The 25,000-nt window shown below is 53.4% G+C and overlaps 1 protein-coding gene across 2 annotated transcripts in view; it reads left to right on the top strand.

Annotated features, from left to right (window-relative positions):
- Positions 1-9,118: 9,118 nt before the first annotated feature.
- The window catches only part of LOC142468142 (uncharacterized), a 493,482-nt gene continuing 477,600 nt past the window's right edge, over positions 9,119-25,000 (top strand). The window contains exons 1-5 of one of the 2 annotated variants that reach the window (XM_075574331.1): positions 9,121-9,416; positions 13,749-13,946; positions 14,878-15,081; positions 15,271-15,391; positions 16,146-19,016. In XM_075574331.1, coding sequence (XP_075430446.1) covers positions 13,869-13,946; positions 14,878-15,081; positions 15,271-15,391; positions 16,146-17,155 — 1,413 coding nt within the window. In that variant the 5' untranslated portion in view covers positions 9,121-9,416; positions 13,749-13,868 and the 3' untranslated portion in view covers positions 17,156-19,016. Of the gene's footprint in view, positions 9,417-13,748; positions 13,947-14,877; positions 15,082-15,270; positions 15,392-16,145; positions 19,017-25,000 lie in introns of those variants that run through there. The other variant, XM_075574328.1, reaches the window with a different exon arrangement.

Raw genomic sequence — 25,000 nt, forward strand, 5'->3', positions numbered from 1 at the left:
CTCCCCCATCCCACTCCTCTCTCCCCCCCCATCCCACTCCCATCCTCTTCCCCCCCATCCCACTCCTCCCCCCCCATCCCACTCCTCCCCCCCATCCCACTCCTCTTCCCCCATCCCACTCCTCTCCCCCATCCCTCTCCTCTCTCCCCCCATCCCACTCCTCTCCCCCCATCCCACTCCTCTCCCCCCATCCCACTCCTCTCCCCTCCCCCATCCCACTCCTCTCCCTCCCCCATCCCACTCCTCTCCCTCCCCCATCCCACTCCTCTCCCTCCCCCCATCCCACTCCTCTCTCCCCCCCATCCCACTCCTCTCTCCCCCCACCCCACTCCTCTTTCCCCCCATCCCACTCCTCTCCCCCATCCTACTCCTCTCCCCCATCCCACTCCTCTCACCCCCATCCCACTCCTCTCTCCCCCTTCCCACTCCTCTCCCTCCCCCCCATCCCACTCCTCTTCCTCCCCCCCCATCCCACTCCTCTTCCTCCCCCCCCATCCCACTCCCCCCCCCCATCCCACTCCTCCCCCCCCATCCCACTCCTCCACCCCCCCATCCCACTCCTCTCTCCCCCCATCCCACTCCTCTCTCCTCCCCATCCCACTCCTCTATACCCCCATCCCATTCCTCTTTCATCTCCCCCATCCCATTCCTCTCTCTTCTCCCCTCATCCCACTTCTCTCCCCCCTATCCCATTCCTCTCTCCCCTATCCCTTTCCTCTCTCCCCCATCCCTCTCCTCACTCCTCCCCCCATCCACTCCTCTCTCCTCCCCCCATCCCACTCCTCTCTCCTCCCCCCATCCAACTCCTCTCTCCTCGCCCCATCCCACTCTATCCTCCTCCCCCCACATCCCTCTCCCCCCCATCCCACTCATCCCTCCCCCCCATCCCACTCATCCCTCCTCCCCCCCATCCCACTCATCCTTCCTCTCCCCCATCCCACTCATTCCCCCTATCCCACTCATCCCCCCATTCCACTCATCCCTCCTGCCCCCCCATCCCACTCATCCCTCCTGCACCCCCACCCCACTCATCCCTCTTCCCCCATCCCACTCCTCCCTCCCCCCATCCCCCTCATCCCTCTTCATCCCCCCCCATTCCGCAGCTCTCCCCCCATTCCACTCTCCCCATCCACTCCTCTCCATCCCCCATCCCACTCCTCTCCCTCCCCCATCCCACTCCTCTCCCCCATCCCACTCCTCTCCCTCCCCAATCCCACTCCTCTCCCCATCCCACTCCTCCCTCCCCCCATCCCACTCCTCTCCCTCACCCCATCCCACTCCTCTCCCTCACCCCATCCCACTCCTCTCTACCCCATCCCACTCCTCTCTCCCTGCCATCCCACTCCTCCCCCCCATCCCACTCCTCCCCCCCCACCCCACTCCTCTCCCCCCCATCCCACTCCTCTCTCGCCCCACCCCACTCCTCTCCTCCCCATCCTACTTCTCTTTCCCCATCCCACTCCTCCTCCCCCACCCATCCCACTCCTCTTCCCCCCCCATCCTACTCCTCTCTCCCCCATAACACTCCTTTCTCCCCCCTCATCCCTCTCCTCTCTCCCAACTCATCCCACTCCTCTCCCCCATCCCACTCCTCTCCCCTCCATCCCACTCCTCTCCCTCCCACCAATCCCACCCCTCTCCCCCATCCCTCTCCCTCCCCCCCTCCCACTCCTCTCTCCCCCCATCCCACTCCTCTCTCCCCCCCATCCCACTCCTCTCTCCCCCCATCCTACTCCTCTCTCCCCCCCCACCCCACTCCTCTCTCCCCCCCACCCCACTCCTCTCCCCCCAATCCCACTCCTCTCTCGCCCCTTCCCACTCCTCTCTCCCCCCCATCCTACTCCTCTCTCCCCCCCATCCTACTCCTCTCTCCCCCCATCCCACTCCCCCCATCCCACTCCTCTCACCCCCATCCCATTCCTCTCTTCCCCCCTTCCCACTCCTCTCCCCCCATCCCACTCCTCTTCCTCACCCCCATCCCACTCCTCTCTCCCCCATCCCACCCCTCTCTCCTCCCCATCCCACTCCTCTATCCCCCCATCCCATTCCTCTCTCATCTCCCCCCATTCCATTCCTCTCTCCTCTCCCCCCATCCCACTCCTCTCTCCTCTCCCCTTTGTCCCATTCCTCTCTCCTCTCCCCCTATCATATTCCTCTCTCCCACCATCCCACTCCTCACTCCTCCCCCATCCCACTCCTCCCTCCCCTCATCCCTTTCCTCTCTCCCCCCTCATCCCACTCCTCTCCCCCCATCCCAAACCTCTCCCCCCATCCCACTCCTCTCCCCCCATCCCATTCCTCTCTTCCCCCCATCCCACTCCTCTCTCTCCCCACATCCCACTCCTCTCGCCCCCCCATCCCACTCCTCTCTCCCCCCCATCCCACTCCTCTCTCCCCTCATCCCTTTCCTCTCTCCCCCCTCATCCCACTCCTCTCCCCCCATCCCAAACCTCTCCCCCCATCCCACTCCTCTCCCCCCATCCCATTCCTCTCTCCCCCCCATCCCACTCCTCTCTCTCCCCACATCCCACTCCTCTCGCCCCCCCATCCCACTCCTCTCTCCCCCCCCATCCCACTCCTCTCTCCCCCCATCCCACTCCTCTCTCCCCCCCATCCCACTCCTCACTCCCCTCCATCCCAGACCTCTCCTCCATCCCTCTCCTCTCTCCCCCCTCATCCCACTCCTCTCTCCCCCCATCCCACTCCTCTTGCCCCCGCATCCCACTCCTCTCGCCCCCCCCATCCCACTCCTCTCTCCCCCCATCCCACTCCTCTCTCCCCCCATCCCACTCCTCTCCCCCCATCCCACTTCTCTCTCCCCCCTCATCCCTCTCCTCTCTCCCCCCTCATCCACTGCTCTCCCCCCCTCATCCCACTCCTCTCCCTCATCCCACTCCTCTCCCTTCATCCCATTCCTCTCTCCCCCATCCAATTCCTCTCTCCCCCCCATCCCACTCCACTCTCCCCCCATCACATCCCACTCCTCTCCCTCCCCCATCCCACTCCTCTCCCTCCCCCATCCCACTCCTCTCCCTCCCCCCATCCCACTCCTCTCCCCCATCCCACTTCTCTCTCCCCCCTCATCCCTCTCCTCTCTCCCCCCTCATCCCACTGCTCTCTCCCCCTCATCCCACTCCTCTCCCCTCATCCCACTCCTCTCCCTTCATCCCATTCCTCTCTCCCCCATCCCATTCCTCTCTCCCCCCCATCCCACTCCTCTCTCCCCCCCATCCCACTCCTCTCCCTCCCCCATCCCACTCCTCTCCCTCCCCCATCCCACTCCTCTCCCTCCCCTCCATCCCACTCCTCTCCCTCCCCCATCGCACTCCTCTCCCTCCCCCTCATCCCACTCCTCTCTCCCCCATCCCACTCCTCTCGCCCCCCCATCCCACTCCTCTCTCCCCCATCCCACTCCTCAACCCCCCCCCATTCCACTCCTCAACCCCCCCCCATCCCACTCCTCACTCCCCTCCATCCACACCTCTCCTCCATCACACTCCTCTCTCCCCCCATCCCACTCCTCTCCCCCAATCCCACTTCTCTCTCCCCCTCATCCCTCTCCTCTCTCCCCCCTCATCCCACTCCTCTCCCTCCCCCTCATCCCACTCCTCTCTCCCCCCATCCCACTCCTCTCGCCCCCCCATCCCACTCCTCTCTCCCCCCATCACACTCCTCTCTCCCCCCCATCCCACTCCTCTCTCCCCCCCATCCCACTCCTCTCTCCCCCCATCCCACTCCTCACTCCCCCCATCCCACTCCTCACTCCCCTCCATCCCACACCTCTCCTCCATCCAACTCCTCTCTCCCCCCATCCCACTCCTCTCCCCCCATCCCACTTCTCTCTCCCCCCTCATCCCTCTCCTCTCTCCCTCCTCATCCCACTCCTTTCCCCCCTTCATCCCACTCCTCTCCCCTCATCCAACTCCTCTCCCCCCATCCCATTCCTCTCTCCCCCACCCCATTCCTCTCTCCCCATCCCACTCCTGTCCCTCCCCCCATCCCACTCCTCCCCCTCATCCCACTCCTCTCTCCCCCCATCCCACTCCTCTCTCCCCCCATCCCACTCCTCTTTCCCCATCACACTCCTCTCTCCCCCCATCCCACTCCTCTCTCCCCCATTCAACTCCTCTCCCCTCATCCCACTCCTCTCCCTTCATCCCATTCCTCTCTCCCCCATCCCATTCCTCTCTCCCCCCCATCCCACTCCTCTCTCCCCCCATCCCACTCCTCTCCCTCCCCCATCCCACTCCTCTCCCTCCCCCATCCCACTCCTCTCCCTCCCCTCCATCCCACTCCTCTCCCTCCCCCATCGCACTCCTCACCCTCCCCCTCATCCCACTCCTCTCTCCCCCCCATCCCACTCCTCTCGCCCCCCATCCCACTCCTCTCTCCCCCATCCCACTCCTCAACCCCCCCATTCCACTCCTCAACCCCCCCCATCCCACTCCTCACTCCCCTCCATCCCATACCTCTCCTCCATCACACTCCTCTCTCCCCCCATCCCACTCCTCTCCCCCAATCCCACTTCTCTCTCCCCCCTCATCCCTCTCCTCTCTCCCCCCTCATCCCACTCCTCTCCCTCCCCCTCATCCCACTCCTCTCTCCCCATCCCACTCCTCTCGCCCCCCCATCCCACTCCTCTCTCCCCCCATCACACTCCTCTCTCCCCCCATCCCACTCCTCTCTCCCCCCCATCCCACTCCTCTCTCCCCCCATCCCACTCCTCACTCCCCCCATCCCACTCCTCACTCCCCTCCATCCCACACCTCTCCTCCATCCCACTCCTCTCTCCCCCCATCCCACTCCTCTCCCCCCATCCCACTTCTCTCTCCCCCCTCATCCCTCTCCTCTCTCCCCCTCATCCCACTCCTTTCCCCCCCTCATCCCACTCCTCTCCCATCATCCAACTCCTCTCCCCCCATCCCATTCCTCTCTCCCCCACCCCATTCCTCTCTCCCCCCATCCCACTCCTGTCCCTCCCCCCATCCTACTCCTCCCCCTCATCCCACTCCTCTCTCCCCCCATCCCACTCCTCTCTCCCCCCATCCCACTCCTCTTTCCCCCATCACACTCCTCTCTCCCCCCATCCCACTCCTCTCTCCCCCCATTCCACTCCTCTCTCCCCCCATTCCACTCCTCTCTCCCCCCATTCCAATCCTCTCTTCCCCATCCCACTCCTCTCCCCCCAATCCCACTCCTCACCCCCCCCATCCCACTCCTCTCTTCCCCCATCCCACTCCTCTCACCCCCATCCCATTCCTCTCTCCCACTCCTTCCCACTCCTCTCCCTCCCCCCATCCCACTCCTCTTCCTCCCCCCCATCCCACTCCTCTCTCCCACCCCTTCCCACTCCTCTCCCTCCCCCCATCCCACTCCTCTTCCTCCCCCCCATCCCACTCCTCTCTCTCCCCCATCCCACTCTTCTCCCTCCCCCCATCCCACTCCTCTCCCTCCCCCTCATCCCACTCCTCTCTCCCCCATCCCACTCCTCTCTCCCCCCCATCCCACTCCTCTTTCCCCCATCCCACTCCTCTCCCCCCCCATCCCACTCCTCTCTCCCCCCCATCCCACTCCTCTCTCTCCCCCATCCCACTCCTCTCTCCCCCCCATCCCACTCCTCTCTCCCCCCCATCCCGCTCCTCTCTCCCCCCATTCCACTCATCTCTCCCCCCATTCCACTCATCTCTCCCCCCATGCCACTCCTCTCCCCCCAATCCCCCTCCTCTCCCCCCTATCCCACTCCTCTCTCCCCCCCATCCCACTCCTCTCACCCCCATCCCACTCCTCTCACCCCCATCCCATTCCTCTCCCCCCCTTCCCACTCCTCTCCCTCCCCCCATCCCACTCCTCTTCCTCCCCCCCATCTCACTCCTCTTCCTCCCCCCCATCCCACTCCTCTATCCCCCCCATCCCACTCCTCTCTCCCCATCCAACTCCTCTATCCCCCCATCCCATTCCTCTCTCATCTCCCCCCATCCCATTCCTCTCTCCTCCCCCCCATCCCACTCCTCTCCCCCTATCCAATTCCTCTCCTTTCCCCCTATCCCATTCCTCTCTCCCCCCATCCCACTCCTCTCTCCTCCCCCCATCCCACTCCTCTCTCCTCCCCCCATCCCACTCTATCCTCCTCCCCCCACATCCCTCCTCCTCCCCCCATCCCACTCATTACTCCTCCCCCCCATCCCACTCATCCCCCCAATCACACTCATCCCCCCCATCCCACTCATCCCTCCTGCCCCCCATCCCACTCATCCCTCTTCCCCCCCATCCCACTCACCCCCCCATCCCACTCACCCCCCCATCCCACTCCTTTCCTCCCCCTCATCCCATTCCTCTCACCCCCCCTAATCCCACTCCTCTCTCCCCATCCCACTCCTCTCGCCCCCCATCCCACTCCTCTTTCCCCCCATCCCACTCCTCTCTCCCCCCCATCCCACTCCTCTCCCTCCCCCATCCCACTCCTCTCCCTCCTCCTCATCCCACTCCTCTCTCCCCCCCATCCCACTCCTCGCCCCCCCATCCCACTCCTCTTTCCCCCCCATCCCACTCCTCTCTCCCCCCCCATCCGAACTCCTCTCCCCCCCCATCCCACTCCTCACTCATCTCCATCCCACACATCTCCTCCATCCCACTCCTCTCTCCCCCCATCGCACTCCTCTCCCCAATCCCACTTCTCTCTCCCCCCTCATCCCTCTCCTCTCTCCCCCCTCATCCCACTCCTCTCCCTCCCCCTCATCCCACTCCTCTCTCCCCTCATCCCACTCCTCTCGCCCCCCCATTTCACTCCTCTCTCCCCCCCATCCCACTCCTCTCTCCCCCCATCCCACTCCTCTCTCCCCCCCATCCACTCCTCACTCCCCTCCATCCCACACCTCTCCTCCATCCCACTCCCTCTCTCCCCCCATCCCACTCCTCTCCCCCCTCATCCCACTCCTCTCCCCTCATCCCACTCCTCTCCCCCCATCCCATTCCTCTCTCCCCCCCATCCCATTCCTCTCTCCCCCCATCCCATTCCTCTCTCCCCCATCCCACTCCTCTCCCTCCCCCCATCCCACTCCTCTCCCTCCCCCTCATCCCACTCCTCTCTCCCCCATCCCACTCCTCTCTCCCCCATCCCACTCCTCTCTCCCCCCATCCCACTCCTCTTTCCCCCATCCCACTCCTCTCTCCCCCATTCCACTCCTCTCTCCCCCCCATCCCACTCCTCTCTCCCCCCCATCCCGCTCCTCTCTCCCCCCATTCCACTCCTCTCTCCCCCCATTCCACTCCTCTCTCCCCCCATGCCACTCCTCTCCCCCCAATCCCCCTCCTCTCCCCCCCTATCCCACTCCTCTCTCCCCCCCATCCCACTCCTCTCACCCCCATCCCATTCCTCTCCCCCCCTTCCCACTCCTCTCCCTCCCCCCATCCCACTCCTCTTCCTCCCCCCCATCCCACTCCTCTTCCTCCCCCCCATCCCACTCCTCTCTCCCCCCCATCCCACTCCTCTCTCCCCCCCATCCCACTCCTCTCTCCCCATCCAACTCCTCTATCCCCCCATCCCATTCCTCTCTCATCTCCCCCCCATCCCATTCCTCTCTCCTCCCCCCCATCCCACTCTATCCTCCTCCCCCCACATCCCTCCTCCTCCCCCATCCCACTCATCCCTCCTCTCCCCCATCCCACTCATCCCTCCTCCCCCCCATCCCACTCATCCCCCCAATCCCACTCATCCCCCCCATCCCACTCATCCCTCCTGTCCCCCCATCCCACTCATCCCTCCTGCCCCCCCATCCCACTCATCCCTCTTCCCCCCATCCCACTTATCCCTCCCGCCATCACACTCATCCCTCCCCCCATCCCCCCCAATCCCACTCATCCCTCCCCCATCGCACTCATCCCTCCCCCCCATCCCACTCATCCCCCCCCCATCCCACTCATCCCCCCCCATCCCCCCCAATCCCACTCATAACCTCCATCCCACTCATCCCTCCCCCATCGCACTCATCCTCCCCCCCATCCCACTCATCCCCCCCAATCCCACTCATCCCCCCATCCCACTCATCCCTCCTGTCCCCCCATCCCACTCATCCCTCCTGCCCCCCATCCCACTCATCCCTCTTCCCCCCCATCCCACCCCCCATCCCACTCATCCCTCCCCCCCATCCCACTCATCCCTCCCCCCCATTCCTCCCCCATATCCCACTCATCCCTCCCCCCCATATCCCACCCCCATCCCACTCATCCATCCCTCCCCCCATATCCCACTCATCCCTCTCCCCATATCCCACTCATCCCTTCCCCCCATATCCCACTCATCCCTCTCCCCATATCCCACTCATCCCTCCCCCCCATATCCCACCCCCATCCCACCCCCCCATACCACTCATCCCTCCCCCCCATATCCCACCCATCCCCCCCATATCCCACTCATCCCTCCCCCCTCCCACTCATCCATCCCTCCCCCCATCCATCCCTCCCCCCCATCCCACTCATCCATCCCTCCCCCCACCCCACTCATCCATCCCTCTCCCCCCATCCCACTCATCTACCCCCCCCCCATCCCACTCATCCACCCCTCCCCCCATCCCACTCATCCATCCCACTCATCCATCCCTCCCCCCATCCCACTCATCCATCCCCCCATCCCTCCCCCCATCCCACTCATCCACCCCCCCAATCCACCCCCGCATCCCACTCATCCATCCCTCTCCCCCCATCCCACTCATCTACCCCCCCATCCCACTCATCCACCCCTCCCCCCATCCCACTCATCCATCCCTCCCCCCATCCCACTCATCCACCCCCCCATCCCACTCATCCACCCCCGCATCCCACTCATCCCCCCCATCCCACTCATCCCCCGCATCCCACTCATCCCCCCCATCCCACTCATCCGTCAGGTATAAGTTTGTACAGAAAATAACAAGGAAAAGCTTTGGGTAAATAACATTTATATGCACAAAAAGACTGCGGCTAATTTCCGAAAGTGACGTCACGTAATTTCCGGCGGTGCGGGCTGTCCCCGGCTGTAGGGCTTGCGTGTCACATGGCAGGCGGTGGAACGCAGAGCTTGCGTGTCACAAGGCAGGCGGTGGACCGCAGGGCATGTGTGTCACAGGGCAGGCGGTGGAACGCAGGGCTTGCGTGTCACAGGGCAGGCGGTGGAACGCAGGGCTTGCGTGTCACAGGGCAGGCGGTGGAACGCAGGGCTTGCGTGTCACGGGGCAGGCGGTGGAACGCAGCGTCAGGAGACGTCTTGGCTGATGTAAAAAAGTAAAAGCTTTAACACTTTTTCTCCTGCAGCTCAGACCGTGTCATTTATTTCCCCAGCACAGCCCGCAGCAGGACTACAACTCCCAGAAGCCCCTGCGGCGGAGATAGCGTTACGTAGCCTGTTAAAACTAATCAGCGCACGGGCTCCCTCAGTAATTCAGGTAGGATGTGATATATTGCTATATCTATCATATATATACAGCCCCACAGTAATGCAGGGAGGAAGTGATCTATCTATCATATATATACAGCCCCACAGTAATGCAGGGAGGAAGTGATATATCTCTATCTCTATCATATATATACAGCCCCACAGTAATGCAGGGAGGAAGTGATATACATCTATATCTATTATATATATACACCCCCACAGTAATGCAGGGAGGAAGTGATATACATCTATATCTATTATATATATACACCCCCACAGTAATGCAGGGAGGAAGTGATATACATCTATATCTATCATATATATACCCCCACAGTAATGCAGGGAGGAAGTAATATATCTATCATATATATACCCCCACAGTAATGCAGGGAGGAAGTGATATATCTCTATCTCTATCATATATATACCCCCACAGTAATGCAGGGAGGAAGTGATATATATCTATATCTATTATATATATACACCCCCACAGTAATGCAGGGAGGAAGTGATATATATCTATATCTATTATATATATACACCCCCACAGTAATGCAGGGAGGAAGTGATATATCTCTATCTATATCATATATATACAGCCCCACAGTAATGCAGGGAGGAAGTGATATATCTCTATCATATATATACAACCCCACACTAATGCAGGGAGGAAGTGATATAGATCTATACCTATTAAATAAGTAATGCAGGGAGGAAGTGATATAGATATATACCTATTATATAAGTAATGCAGGGAGGAAGTGATATAGATATATACCTATCATATAAGTAATGCAGGGAGGAAGTGAGATATATATATATATATATATAAAGCAGAAAATAGCTGTGCTAGTCCAGTTGCGATAGTGCAGAATAAATGAGTTCTACAGTATTAGGTGATACCTTTTTTATTGGACTAACAATTTATGTCATAGGACAAGCTTTCGACAGTTATCCTCTCTTCTTCAGATCAAGCTATACTGATATACAAAGGATTCAATGGCTAAAACAGTGTGGAGAGAGGGGAAAAAAAAGATATTTACTGTAGATAAGGTAGGGTGTTAAGTGTTTGAAGCCAGGGAACGGTGTCAAAGAAAGGTGGGGAGGGGGAGGGATACTGGGGGGGAGAGAAAGTGTGGATAAGAATAGGGGCAAGCAGGATAATTACAAGCAATTTTGATAGGGTGTTAGAAACCCCATGTCCGCATTAAGTCCTTTGGTTTTGGTGTCAAAGAGTCTTATCATTCTGAGTTCAAATGTTTTCTGTTCTTGGGTGCTTTTAAACATTCCATTGAGGATTTTGATTTTTAAATCATTTATGGAATGATCTGATTGTGAGAAGTAATGTCCCACAGGTGAGCAGTATCTTCCTTCTTCGTGATGGAGTATAGAGTGTCTGTGCATATTCATTTTTCCTTGTAGTTTTTGGCTGGTTTCCCCAATGTAGCAACCTTGGTCACATTTGTTGCACTGAATCATATACACTATATTCCTGGATGTGCAGCTGTATGATCCTTTAACATTGAGTGTTCCGTGGTTGTGACTGGCTGTGGGATCTTGGCAAATATGTTTGCAGAGTTTGCAGCGTGTGTTGCTGCACGGTTTTGTGCCATTATCCATGTCTTTAAAATCGTTGTGAAGTTTTCTGCTGACTAATTTCTGCTTGAGGTTTGGTGGTTGCCGGAACGCAAGAATGGGAGGTTCGGGAAAGATTTCTTTTAATTTCGCATCCTCTGTCAGCATGGGTTGCAGATCTTTGATTATTTTTCGTATACCCTCTAGGGTAGGGTTGTATGTGGTCACTAGTGGTATGCGTGTGGTAGGTTCTCTCTGTCTGTATTGTAGCAGGTGTTCTCGTGGGGCATTTAGTGCAGATGTAATAGTTTTGGCAATGGTCTTTGGTTTGTATCCCTTCTGTCTGAACGATTCGGTCAGGGTTGTGAGATGCCTGTTTCTGTCTTCAGTGTCAGAGCATATGCGGTGGTATCTTATAGCCTGGCTGTGTATGATACCTTGCTTTGTATGAGTGGGATGGAAGCTGGAGTTGTGGAGGTAACTGCATCTGTCAGTTGGTTTCTTGTATACAGATGTGTGTAGTTTGCCATCTTTCAGTGTTACTGTTTTATCTAGAAAGTTTACTAGGTTTGCCGAATAATCCATTTTGAGTTTAATTGATGGATGGATTGAGTTCAGGGACTCGTGGAATTGTTTTAGGTTTCCTTCACTCTCTGTCCATATTATAAACAGGTCATCAATGTATCTGTAGTATTTGTAGGGTTTGTGGAGGCATGTAGTTAGGAATCTTTGTTCAAGATTTGCCATGAAAAGATTGGCATATTGCGGTGCCATCTTGGTACCCATTGCAGTCCCCATTAGTTGTAGGTACATTTCCTTGTTGAAGCTGAAGTAGTTGTGTGTGAGGATGTATTCTATCAGTTTGGTAATTACATCAGCGCTGTATTTCTGATCCAGGGGAGATGTTGTTAGGAAATGCAGACATGCCTCAATACCATCCTTGTGGGGGATGTTGCTGTAAAGGGATTCTACATCCATGGTAACTAGCAGTGTGTTGGATGGTAGTTGGTTGATGTTGTTAAGATTATTGAGAAAATCTGTGGTATCTTGTATGAAGCTGTTGGTGCTTCTGACTAAAGGTTTGAGGATATTCTCCACTAAGCCTGATATTTGTTCCGTGAGTGTATCCATACCTCTTATAATTGGTCTGCCGGGGTTTCCTGGTTTGTGGTTTTTGGGAAGCATGTAGAAGATCCCAACTCCTGGGTTGTCAGGTATTAGTTGCTTCAATTGTGGTTGCAGGTGGTTGGGGAATGTTTGAATGAGATTCGTGAGTTGCTTTGTATATTCCTGGGTTGGATGATGCGTGAGTTTCTTGTAGTAGGTGTTGCCTGTGAGTTGTCTATTGCCTTCTTCTATGTATTTATTTGTGTTCATAAGCACCACTGCGCCTCCTTTATCTGCTGGTTTGATGGTGGTGTTGTGGTTGTTTCGCAGTTCCTTGATAGCAGATCTCTCCATGGGGGATAGGTTGTACATAGTTTTTTTCTGCTGTGTTGATGCTAGTGAGGAAACTTGTGATCTTAAGCTCTGTATGTAGCTGTCAAGTATGATGTTGCGTCCTGTTGGTGGTGTGAAATAGGTGTTCTTCTTCTTCTTGTTGTTCTCTGTCATTATGGGGGTACTCTCTTTTTTGTGGAAGTTTTCTTTCAGTCGTAGTCTCCTGAAGAATTCTTCTACTGTAGGTCTGAGAATAATTGGATTTGGTCCAGTTTGGTGGTGGGGCAGAATGTTAGTCCCTTGGAGAGAAAGAAGATCTCAGGTTTAGAGAGTTTATAATCAGACAGGTTTATAACTCCCTGGCAGGCTGTGGGCTCTTCTGGGTTGAGGTTGTGTATCTGTCTTGAAGAGTCAGTTCTGGTTTCTAGTTCTAAATAGTTGTCCTGCTTTTTGTGGGTTTGAAATCCCTTATGTTGTGTCCATGGTCTGCAGTCATACTGAGAGAGGCGTTGTACTTTCTTCTGTTTCTTCTTGATTAAGTTCCGCTGCAGTCTCTTGTGCAGAGTTTACAAAAAAAGGGTTGGAGCGCAGAGAAGAAGAAATTCCAGAGTTAAATAATAGTCAATTTATTGGTTAGTACACTGTATAATATAACTTACAATGAGGTAAAACTGCGTGCACGATGGAGCTTCCACAAGTGTCTGTAGTCAGCGCCGTCAAACACCTGCCCAGACCGTAATCTCCTACTGCAAATCCCCGCAGGGTTCCTGACCCGGAACCGGAAGTCTATCCACTCAAGAGTGGTGGGCGGGCACTCGCCAGCTAGGGCAATAGCAATAACAATAGCTGGCGTGACGTGGAATTACAGAAATTACACAAAAACGGGTGCCTCTACCGTGCTGGTATTACACTCCTAGACCGAAGTGTATACCAAACTACTGAGCAAACCCTCAACGCATTTCGCGCAATACAGCGCTTCGTCAGGAGGTATTGGGGCATAGCGGGAGGTGGAATTATATAAGTCACCACCCCCTAACACAGACAGGACACACGGCCCCTCACATCTGTCCCTCCCACTGCAGGGTGACACAGACAGGACACTCGGCCCCTCACATCTGTCCCTCCCACTGCAGGGTGACACAGACAGGACACACAGCCCCTCACATCTGTCCCTCCCACTGTAGGGTGACACAGACAGGATACACAGCCCCTCACATCTGTCCCTCCCACTGCAGGGTGACACAGAAAGGGGGACTCTTATCCCATTGTATCCTTTTCTGTCCCTGCAGGGTGATATATACATCCCTCTCTCTCTCCCCATGTGTAGGATGATATTGCTGTGAAATACAAGTACAATATATTCCAGTAACTGCAGAGGTCACCACGGGGTGAGACACTTCCACACGGACCAGACCCATTCTTGGAGCATCTGACTAACTCACTGATAATGAACAAGGACAAAAAGCCGATGGCTGAGAAGATCTTGGATCACACCCTGGAGATTATCTACCTGCTGACCGGAGAGGTGAGAGCTGCTGGTGACTGTCATAATAACATCACTCCTATCTCTCCCACTACAGCCGGGACCCGCAGAGCATTAATATGGGAGATACTTGTGAAGCAATGTCCAGGGACAGATGTAATTAGACAAAGCAAGAGCCCAGGCGCAGGCAGGATGTTTGGGTACGGGGAGAGCCCAGGCGCAGGCAGGATGTTTGGGTACAGGGAGAGCCCAGGAACAGGCAGGATGTTCGGGTACGGGGAGAGCCCAGGCGCAGGCAGGATGTTTGGGTACGGGGAGAGCCCAGGCGCAGGCAGGATGTTTGGGTACGGGGAGAGCCCAGGCGCAGGCAGGATGTTTGGGTACGGGGAGAGCCCAGGCGCAGGCAGGATGTTTGGGTACAGGGAGAGCCCAGGAACAGGCAGGATGTTCGGGTACGGGGAGAGCTCCGGGTCACATAAGGACATGATTGGGCAGCAGAAGCAGAGTCAGATAGTGTCAGAGAAGGATGGTCATGGACAGAGGGGAGGAATCCTGTGATTTAATGTACTTGGGTTCAGGAAAATACATGATTGTGGAAAGAGAGATCCTCGGCTCTCTACATATATTTTATATATTCTACAATGGATCTATTGTGCCAGTTACATTATTCTGTAATTGCCACAGAATGTCACAAGTCCTCTAATTACATATTATATGTAATGTGATGTTTGTACAATCCATGGTCTTTGTGCTCATATTGGCACAGTGGGGTCAGTGAGTGTGGTGCAGTAAAGTCAGTGATACAATAGACAGAATTGGTGGGGAGGCCACTGAATAGATTACGTGAGTATAGAGCTGGTGACACGAGATTTGTCCCTATCACTGATAAGCAGCAAATCTGCAGGAATATGACACATCCACGTGTGTCTCTTACTCTGCACAGGGATATTTATTACTGTGTCTCTGTATGTAGGATTGTATAGTTGTGAAGAAGCATGGTGAGCGTGTCACAGACAGCAGCAGTCCCTGTGTGCCAGAAGGATTCTGCAGGACCCAGAGACCCGTCATGGATCATCCAACTAACTCCCTGATACATGAGAGAAGCAATGACAAGAAGCTGATGTCTGAGAAGATCCTGGAACTCACCAACAAGATCATTCACCTGCTGACCGGAGAGGTGAGGGCTGCTGGGCACTGTTACATTTTACCGTCTTTATGTCTTCATTCAGCCTGGTCTTGTACAAACTTTGTTCCATGTATCTGTATTTTCCTCTCTCCCTTGCTCACCTGGCTTTCCATAAGTAAAAGATTCTTACAGGACCAGTTATTATATCTGGATACTGAGTGGGGATTCTCTGTGTTTCAGGTGCCTATAAAGTATGATGATGTTGCTGTCTATTTCTCCATGGAGGAATGGGAGTATTTAGAAGGACACAGGGGGTCTTACAAGGATGTGATGGAGAATAACCAGAACCTCAGCTCACTGGGTAAGAGGAGGTTTCTCTCATTGTAATAGGGATGTCAGTCCTGTGGGGATCCAACAAACAGAAGCTCGGTTACACTCTGTATTCTTTGTATTTTGCAATTTTAATAAAAAAATATCATGTGAGGTTTGTGACAGGAACAAGTTACAGAGCAGGACGATCAGAGGTTCATCTCTGTCACGAGCTGGTGCGTTTATAGTTAGGACCTCAAGACTGGATATTTTTGAGGATCCCACTAACTCTGTCTCGGTTTCTCTAATCTGTCTTTCAATGTCACCTGAGTACTCCTGGTGTTATTCCACATACAGATATAGCCGACGTTATTACACCATTAACGCAAAAAATAATGAGTTAAATAACGTATTATCTCATTTACCAAAGTTTTGAATAGCACTACTGTGAAATAACACACCAGCGTTAACGCATCTCCTTACTTTAACCTGTGCAATAACCTCTACATCTGTACCAGGCGTGTGCTCCCTTTACCACTGTCACAGTTTCAGAGCAGCTAACTTAACCCTGTGTGTTCCAGAAAGAAGTACAACATTAAGTTACCAGAACTGTTTTCAATAGGGTTGCAGAAAATAGCTACAGTATATGAAAGGTATGTTAACCCCTTTGTACTTTAGCACAGTAATTTTTTAGCTTACATCCCTATTGCAATCGGACGTGTATTTTATACCAATTGAAACGTTGAACTTGAAATGTTACATTTATTAATTAACTTATTTGCTCACTGTGCATTTCTTTCTAACAGATGGATCCGTGAGCAGAAATACACCTGCAGGGTTTACCCCCCCTCCTTGCTCTCCGAATGGTTTAAATGAAGATAACAGTATTATTACAAGTGATCAGGAAAAAAATTGCGTGAGGCAAAATAACCCAAGCAAAAGACATGGAAACAATATGAGAATTATGGCTAAGGAATCGACTTCATGTGAAGAAGGAAATCTCACAGCTTCCCACATTTATACTCTCAGAGAACATTCAGGGACAGAATATGCAGCTACTCATATTAAGGAGCGTGACAAAGGCAACGCTAATGCACAGAAAACTCACAAGAACTTGTCAGTAATGACGTATAAGTGCAGTGAATGTGGTAAAGACTTTAATAATGAAACAGATTATACAATTCACCAAAGCAAACACACCACAGAAACACTGTATAATTGCTCTGAATGTCAGAAATACTTTACTAGTAACTCAGATCTTGTTAGACATAGGAGAATTCACATGGGAGACAAGTTTGGTTGCTCTGAATGTGGGAAACACTTTGTCTATAAAGAAACACTTGTTAGACATCAGAGAATTCACACAGGAGATGATCTATTTCCTTGTTCTGAATGTGGGAAATGTTTTACTAATAACTCGTATCTTCTTCAACATCAGAGAATTCACTCAGGAGAGAAACCGTTTGTTTGCTCAGAATGTGGGAAATGTTTTACCAGGAACTCGAATCTTGTTCAACATCAGAGAATTCACTCAGGAGAGAAGCTGTTTCCTTGTTCTGTATGTAAAATATCCTGTAGTACCAATAGTCATCTTATTAGTCATTGGAGGATCCACACAGGAGAGAAACCTTTTATTTGCTCTGAATGTGGGAAATGTTTTAGCAGGAAGTCACATCTTGTTGCACATCAGAGAATTCACACAGGAGAGAAACCATTTATTTGCTCTGAATGTGGGAAATGTTTTATCGAGAAATCAAATCTTGTTCGACATCAGAGAATTCACACAGAAGAGAAGCACATTCCGTGCTCTGAATGACCATTTGCTTGTTCTAAATGTGAGAAATACTTTAGCCAGAGTTTAGAGCTAGTTAAATATCAGACTCCACACAGAAATACATACCACTCAAAAGGTCACTGCAAGTGTCATGGATTTTACTCTCAGAAAATGTAATACATTAACCCTTTTGGTGCCCTATGAATATAGTTACTACTTCATGGGGTGTGGCACTCCACAGGCTCCATAACGTAGCAGCTACAGAAGAAACTGTAAATTTAGCAAAGATTCAAAGGAATTCCAGGAACATGTCGGGGGAAATCCTCAGCATAGTCCATAGATGCTGTAATGGCCCATCGGATTAACACAGCGGGGGTCTCTGCGTTTGAATGGAACTCGCACTGTGTGAATCCTACCAGGCTGTGAGTCCCATTGAAATGCAGGGACCCCGCTGAGTTAATCCGATGGGCCATAACAACGTAGATGGACTATGCTGCAGAGTGTTTGTGAGATGCTTGTGGATTTTCCTCAGATGCTGAGCCAAAACTGACAGTTGCATCTGTATGTCCTAAAAGCTGCAGACCAAGCAATATCATACATGTGTTTTTTTTAATGCATAAATCAGTTCTGTACTATGAGAAAATACTTGTAGCATTTAAAAAAAAAAAAAAAACAACTCTGACATTTTTTATGTATTATAATGTAACAAGCATTTTTTGTTTCTATAGCGACCATTTACAAAGTCACATCCCCTTCCTCTTCTGAAACAGGCACTGCCGCACCCCTTTTTTGAGCCCCACCCTCTCTATAGCAGTGGACCACTTGTATCTAGTGACTGCCTGGTCACATAATCTTCCCACAGAACTTTGCATCTTTGGTCTTCTTCTGCGGCACTGACGGCCAGTTAGTGAACCCCCGAGGCGAATCTTCGCCGATCGTTCGGCAACGTGGCTTGTTACTTATTGTATGGATTGTATTGATGCACATATTAAAGGGAAAACGTGCTGCTTTAAGTGGAATTGAAGAAGAGGACTGTTCCCCTTCTGTTCCGTCATCGGTGATTTAGCAATCTTATGATCACATGATCGTAGGTGCTAGAGGGTCCTATTTGGCACTCAAAGGGTTAAGGTCCATATTCATTATGTGGTGCCAGTCCGTATGGCACCGTCGCGTGACTGGGTTGTAAGGTGTGTTCCCTCGCTGGAGGGGGATTAATGAAATCTACTTAATGGTGTAGATTCAAATTAAATATGGGTTCGTGGTCAAAACTTTAATCATCACCTTTAAGAGAAAGTAAAGACGTAGAGTTTGTAAAAACGTATTATGTTTAGCTTAATGAAAAATAAATACTTTGCCCAATTTCCAACTGATCCTATTCGACCCTAAGCTTATATAGTTAGGACAGACTTTGTGTAGCCCAAGAATTTTTTCATTCTGAACGATCATCTTAACGGAGAGTGAAAAGAGATGCGGAGTGGGTAAAACTGTAATCATTTTAGCTTAATACAAAAAATAAACACTTTGCCTGATTTTCAAACAGTTGTTAAACCCCAGACCCTGTATGTACTTTCTTTTATATTTTCATAGTAACTAATAGAGATTCAGAGTTATTCCTTGATATACCAGAATCCAAGCACCAACCAATAGTAAATCCCTAGTAGAATTAACTAATTCACGTAACCGAAAATAAACACGTTTATCAGTGATTCAACAGCAGATTTGTACGACAATAACAAATGAAGACAAGTTCATACATGTCTTTTGATGATAAAAATATCAAAATCATCATTTAAAAATGTAATAGCCCCTGTAACGGATTAGGCCGTGCTCCCTCAGTAAATAAAGATTAAGCCCAGCCTGCTGTCTCCTTGACATGTGAGGTCCCTTCATTTTAGAGGAAAATATCAGGAACATGTATATTGCAACATAGTACAGCTCGAAAAACAGAACGGGGTTAGCAGCAGAGGCGGGTGGGGGCGGGGTTAGCAGCAGAGGCGGGTGGAGGTGGGGTTAGCAGCAGAGGCGGTTGGGGGCGGGGTTAGCAGCAGAGGCGGGTGGAGGTGGGGTTAGCAGCAGAGGCGGGTGGGGGCGGGGTTAGCAGCAGAGGCGGGTGGAGGTGGGGTTAGCAGCAGAGGCGGGTGGAGGCGGGGTTAGCAGCAGAGGTGGGTGGGGGCGGGGTTAGCAGCAGAGGCGGGTGGAGGTGGCGTTAGCAGCAGAGGCGGGTGGAGGCGGGGTTAGCAGCAGAGGCGGGTGGAGGTGGGGTTAGCAGCAGAGGCGGTTGGGGGTGGGGTTAGCAGCAGAGGCGGGTGGAGGTGGGGTTAGCAGCAGAGGCGGGTGGGGGCGGGGTTAGCAGCAGAGGCGGGTGGAGGTGGGGTTAGCAGCAGAGGCGGGTGGAGGCGGGGTTAGAAGCAGAGGTGGGTTTGGGTGGGGTTAGCAGCAGAGGAGGGTGGGGGCAGGGTTAGCAGCAGAGGCGGGTGGGGGCAGGGTTAGCAGCAGAGGTTGGTGGAGGTGGGGTTAGCAGCAGAGGCGGGGTTAGCAGCAGAGGAGGGTGGGGGCGGGGTTAGCAGCAGAGGCGGGGTTAGCAGCAGAGGAGGGTGGAGGCGGGGTTAGCAGCATAGCAGGGTGGGGGAGGGATTAGCAGCAGAGGAGGGTGGAGGCGGGGTTAGCAGCAGAGGCGGTTGGGGGCGGGGTTAGCAGCAGAGGTGGGTGGGGGCGGGGTTAGCAGCAGAGGCGGATGGGGCCGTGGTTAGCAGCAGAGGCGGGTGGGGGCGGAGTTAGCAGCAGAGGAGGGTGGAGGCGGGGTTAGCAGCAGAGGCGGGTGGGGGCGGAGTTAGCAGCAGAGGAGGGTGGAGGCGGGGTTAGCAGCAGAGCCAGTTGGAGGCGGGGTTAGCAGCAGAGGTGGGTGGAGGCGGAGTTAGCAGCAGAGGCGGGTGGGGGCGGGGTTAGCAGCAGAGGAGGGTGGAGGTTGGGTTAGTAGCAGAGGGTGGGTGCGGGGTTAGCAGCAGAGGATTGTGGGGTTAGCAGCAGGGGAGGGCGGGGTCAGCAGCAGGGGAGGGCGGGGTCAGCAGCAGGGGAGGGTGGGTTTAGCAGCAGGGGAGGGCGGGGTTAGCAGCAGAGGTGGGCGGGGTTAGTTGGTGAGTTCTGTCTGCTACCAGGGCCAAAGATGGACGCCCCCTGCTCCAATGACAGGTAGGGTTTGGACAGACGGACGGACGCCTGGGGGAGAGGGACACAGACCTGGGGGGAGAGGGACACAGACTTGGGGGGAGAGGGACACACACACCGGGTGGGAGACACATACACACCTGGGGGGAGAGAGACACACACAAACAGACATGGGGGGGAGACACACACAGACCTGGGGGGGAGACACACACACAGACGTGGGGAGAGAGAGAGACACACATTACGAGGACCATATTGTGACGAAAGAGGCAGCAGGACGGTTAAAATAAAGGTTAAGCCCGGCGCTGCTGTCCCTTTCATTAGGGTCACTGCAAGGCACTGGGATTTACGAACTAAATGGGAAAGAAATCCCCACTGAGGAGAGCACTCAAATCCTACAGTGGAAGGAGATAGTATAGAACAGTGATTTTCAACCAGGGTTCCGCGAGCACCCCTCCGGTGTTCCGCGAGCACTCCTCTGGGGTTCCGCGAGCACCCCTCCGGGGTTCCGCGAGCACTCCTCCGGGGTTCCGCGAGCACCCCTCCGGGGTTCCGCGAGCACTCCTCCGGGGTTCCGCGAGCACTCCGGGGTTCCGCGAGAACTCCGGGGTTCCGCGAGCACTCCTCCGGGGTTCCGCGAGCACTCCTCCGGGGTTCCGCGAGCACTCCTCCGGGGTTCCGCGAGCACCCCTCCGGGGGTTCCGCAGCCGCCAGGTGGGGAGAGCTGGGAGAACCCTCCCAGCTGTTCCAGGCCCGGCAGCGCGGGTCAACCCCCACACAGCAGTGACCTGGCATCAGCAACAGCAGCCACTAGGTCACTGCTCTTTCCTCTCCCAGGAGGGAGAGGAAGCATCAGTGCGGGTTCTCCGCACCGGCTCCCTTAAAGTGTGTGTGTGTGTGTGTGTATGAGTAGGAGAGAGAGAGTGTGTGTGTGTGTGTGTGTGTGTGTGTGTGTGTGTGTGTGTGTGTGTGTGTGTGTGTGTGTGTGTGTGTGTGTGTGTGTGTGTGTGTGTGTGTGTGTGTGTGTGTGTGTGTGTGTGTGTAGGAGAGAGTGTGTGTGTGTGTGTGTGTATGGGTAGGAGAGTGTGTGTGTGTGTGTGTGTGTGTGTGTGTGTGTGTGTGTGTGTATGGGTAGGAAAGAGTGTGTGTGTGTGTGTATGGGTAGGAGAGTGTGTGTGTGTGTGTGTGTGTGTGTGTGTGTGTGTGTGTGTGTATGGGTAGGAGAGTGTGTGTGTGTGTGTGTGTGTGTGTGTGTGTGTGTGTGTGTGTGTGTGTGTGTGTGTGTGTGTGTGTGTGTGTGTGTGTGTGTGTGTGTGTGTGTGTGTGTGTGTGTGTGTGTGTGTGTTGTGACATTGAGTGGGTAACCAGGCTCAATAATAAAGGTTAAGCCGACTTGGTTGAGTCACGCTGACGCAATGTCAGTCCCCATTGGTCGAGCCGGGTCGATGATGTAAACATTCAATGCAGACAACTTTAATCAATTAAAAAAATGAACAAGAACAAAATGAAACAGAGTAATAAAAACAAGAAAAAAAACAAGCATAATAACTGTGTAAAAATGATACTGAATCCTGCCACATTGTCAACAATAAATAAAAGCCACTGCCCAAGTAGAGTGCAGAAAATGTAATTCCTGTAGGGGCTAATTACAAATCTACAGCCATATGTATCATCTCTTTTCAGAATATTTTATTTAGGGGATATGAGCCCTGTCCTGGAACCAGATTCCATATTCCTCTGTTCCCCTTTACAGTTTATGGGATTCCTTTCTCCCTAGTTTGGCTGGCTGCTATTTCCCCTGTCCCAGCAGCTTCCTGCATGTAAAATGCAACATTATTGCTACATGTTGTTACACAGCCTGTGTTGGTTGCCTGCAGCTCATATTCTCCTAGCTGAGAGTGGGCTATTCCTACCCCCCTGTCCTTGCTGACAGTTAGTATAGTCCCACTTCCCATCTAGTGTGACCCTTGCTCCTCACTTCCTTTTCACCCTGGACTCTGAGTGAGTACTTGCCTGCTATTTACCCCAGCAAGGCCTTTCTGTTTTACACTGCTTTATCCTTGATACACTGCACATCAGACAGAGAAGCACTCTCTACCTACACTACATCTGCAAGTACCCTTCTTCCTGTGATTTTTCATCAATAAAACTAAGAAAGACTAAAGGACTTGTTTGTGCTTTGGAATAGGTGAGACACGAGTTAAGCTTACTGGAACTATTCATACATCATTCGTGACCCTGGTTCCAGGAAAAGCCCTCCTAACTAGTTCTATAAAATGTCAGTTACTGGGGGGTTTTGGCTACAAAACTAGACTTTCCTAGGTGAAATGGTTGTGGCGGTGAAAGTGTTAACCAGGGTTATAATAAGGGTCACGCCCACTTGGTTACCCCTGATCCGTGTTTTGGGGTCCTATAGTGTCAGCTCTTGTGCCCGGGCACTGTGTATGCATTACTGTGACTGTGTGCAAAATATGCGACAATTGCCCTTTTTTTATGTTTTACCTTTTCCAGAGGTGCTGGGACCGGGAGATTTTCAGGAGGTAAGTTTCAGGGTGGGTTTGCCGGAGAAAGTTGTTACAGATTGTGGCTAGGTATCGGGGTTCCCAAGTTATGAGTTACCCCAGAAATGTATCTGGAAATCAAGTAAGATTCTCGGATACATCGAAGCCCAGTGCTTTGGTCAGATCCATCCTTAAAACGTTCTTGCGACTCGCCACTAGGACGTCCTGCTTCAGCATAAACCAGGAAAAGGTAAAATGAGGCACAGGACTCCCTAGGATAAAGGGACACTGCCCAAGTAATGCCCAGGTACCCTGAAGCCATTATAGGGGTTCAGGGGGTTACTCCAGTCAGGTATCGGGCTGAGCGGGTTTTATTAAGGTAAGGCTGTGCAACCTTTAAAAGGTGTGTAGTACTGTTTACCTGCTGGTTTACAGAAAGCTCGGAGGTTCCGACGATTAATGTTGGGGACAACAGGACAGGCTTTAGGGGTCATAGCTGGGTCTTTCTCACGTTGGTGTCAGCGCCTCCATCTACCGCAGGCTCCAGTACTTCTGGAAGCAGCCCTAGCGGTAGAACGCTCTCCTCTTCCCCCAGCAGAAGTATATTTTCATAAACAGGAACATTTTATTCTCTGCAGCATACACTGGATGGATACACCGCACACACACTAGGCCTCCAGATGGTCCCTGGACTCGCATCCCCAGCCCTGGGAACCAAGGGTGGTCCGTGCTCTTCCCTTACTCCCTAGTAGAGTAAGGGGTATGGTACTCACTCCCACTCCCCTAGGGGAGGGGACGGAAGGAGCCAGAGCCCTGAACACCTCTGCTGTGAGACCAGTCTCTCTCAAGGGGGAGAGACAACTGAAACAATTTGGTAGTGTCGCCCCTTAAGTACCGAGGGGGTCCGAGGTCTGAGCCTTTTATTGGGCAGAACACAGGCCTTAGCCCGCCTCCCCCCTTGTCACTCAAGGGAGCTGCTTGCTGGTGGGGAAAACCCTGGATTGGGCCTAACACTGCCTGAACAGGGGACTCTATGAGCATCCACTGCGAATACTCTGATCAGTCCCAGCCTTTGGATGGTCTCTATAAAGATATGTTCTCTCAGGCCTTCTCACAGCCCACTAGGGGACTGTGATGTAGTCCCACCCCACAGGGTGAGACAGCACACTCCACTCCCTTGTGCTCTCTCTTCTGCTAGCTGTCTATACTCTCCAGAATAGAACTAGACTACCTAAACTTCAGAGTTGCCTCATCCTTAGTGCAGAAGGGGAGGGCTCAAGGTCTGCAAACAGGCCAAGTCCCACCGGCATGAAGAGGGGTAAACCCAAGATGGGGGCCTGCCACAGCCTGCAGCTACATGACAGGGGGCAGAAGGATAGCCAGACTAGCCATGGCTGCACATGCATTTTACTGTACATACATATAGTTCTACACCCTGTATGCTATTTTAGGCAGTATATCCCTCCTATATGTTCCTGGTGGGATGATAGTAGTAGCAATAGAGAATATTTTGGAAAATTAATGATTGTAATATTCCTCATTAGTGTAGCGAGGACTGGTTTTCTGGCTACCAGTCTGCCCACACTGGCATTAAGCCTTGGTAAGAGCAGGCCTGCCAGTAGTAATCATGGGTTTTCCCCACTCCCTGCAGTACTCTTGAGTGACAGGGGGAGGAGGTGGAATTAGGCCTGAGTATATCCAATCCTGGATCAGACCTGGTGCCCTCCTCCTGGCTGTATTTAAGGGTGATTGCCCCCAAATTTAGTAGTGCCTCTCCCCACCGAGCGAGGCAGGTCATACAGCAGGGAGCCTGAGTATTGGGCCTTCTCTGGTCCTCTTCCCCTCGGGGGAGAGTGAGCGTGGACCTTACCTCTGCCTCTGCTAGAGGGATAGGGAAGAGCCAGGACAGCTGCGGGGGCCCGTGACCCGTAGTGGTTGTCCAGGGACCATCCTACAGCTGGGTAGCCAACTCAGAGACTCTAATTGCGCAGGCCACTGCCGTGTTTGTGGGTGCTGACCCAAATAAAGCCGTTCCTGTTTATATACCTCCTGCCTGGTGCGTGATCTTACTGGGAGGAGAGGGAGTATTTCTACTGTAGAAGATAGTCTCTATTCACCCGGAGCCTGCGGCAGATGGAGGCGCTGCACTGTTAGAGATCAATGCTGGGTATGTACCCCAGAAACCTGATCCTGTGTCCCTACTACAATTGGCGGACTACTC

Source organism: Ascaphus truei, chromosome 1 (assembly GCF_040206685.1).
Source record: "Ascaphus truei isolate aAscTru1 chromosome 1, aAscTru1.hap1, whole genome shotgun sequence".
NCBI classification, from domain to species: Eukaryota; Metazoa; Chordata; class Amphibia; order Anura; family Ascaphidae; genus Ascaphus; species Ascaphus truei.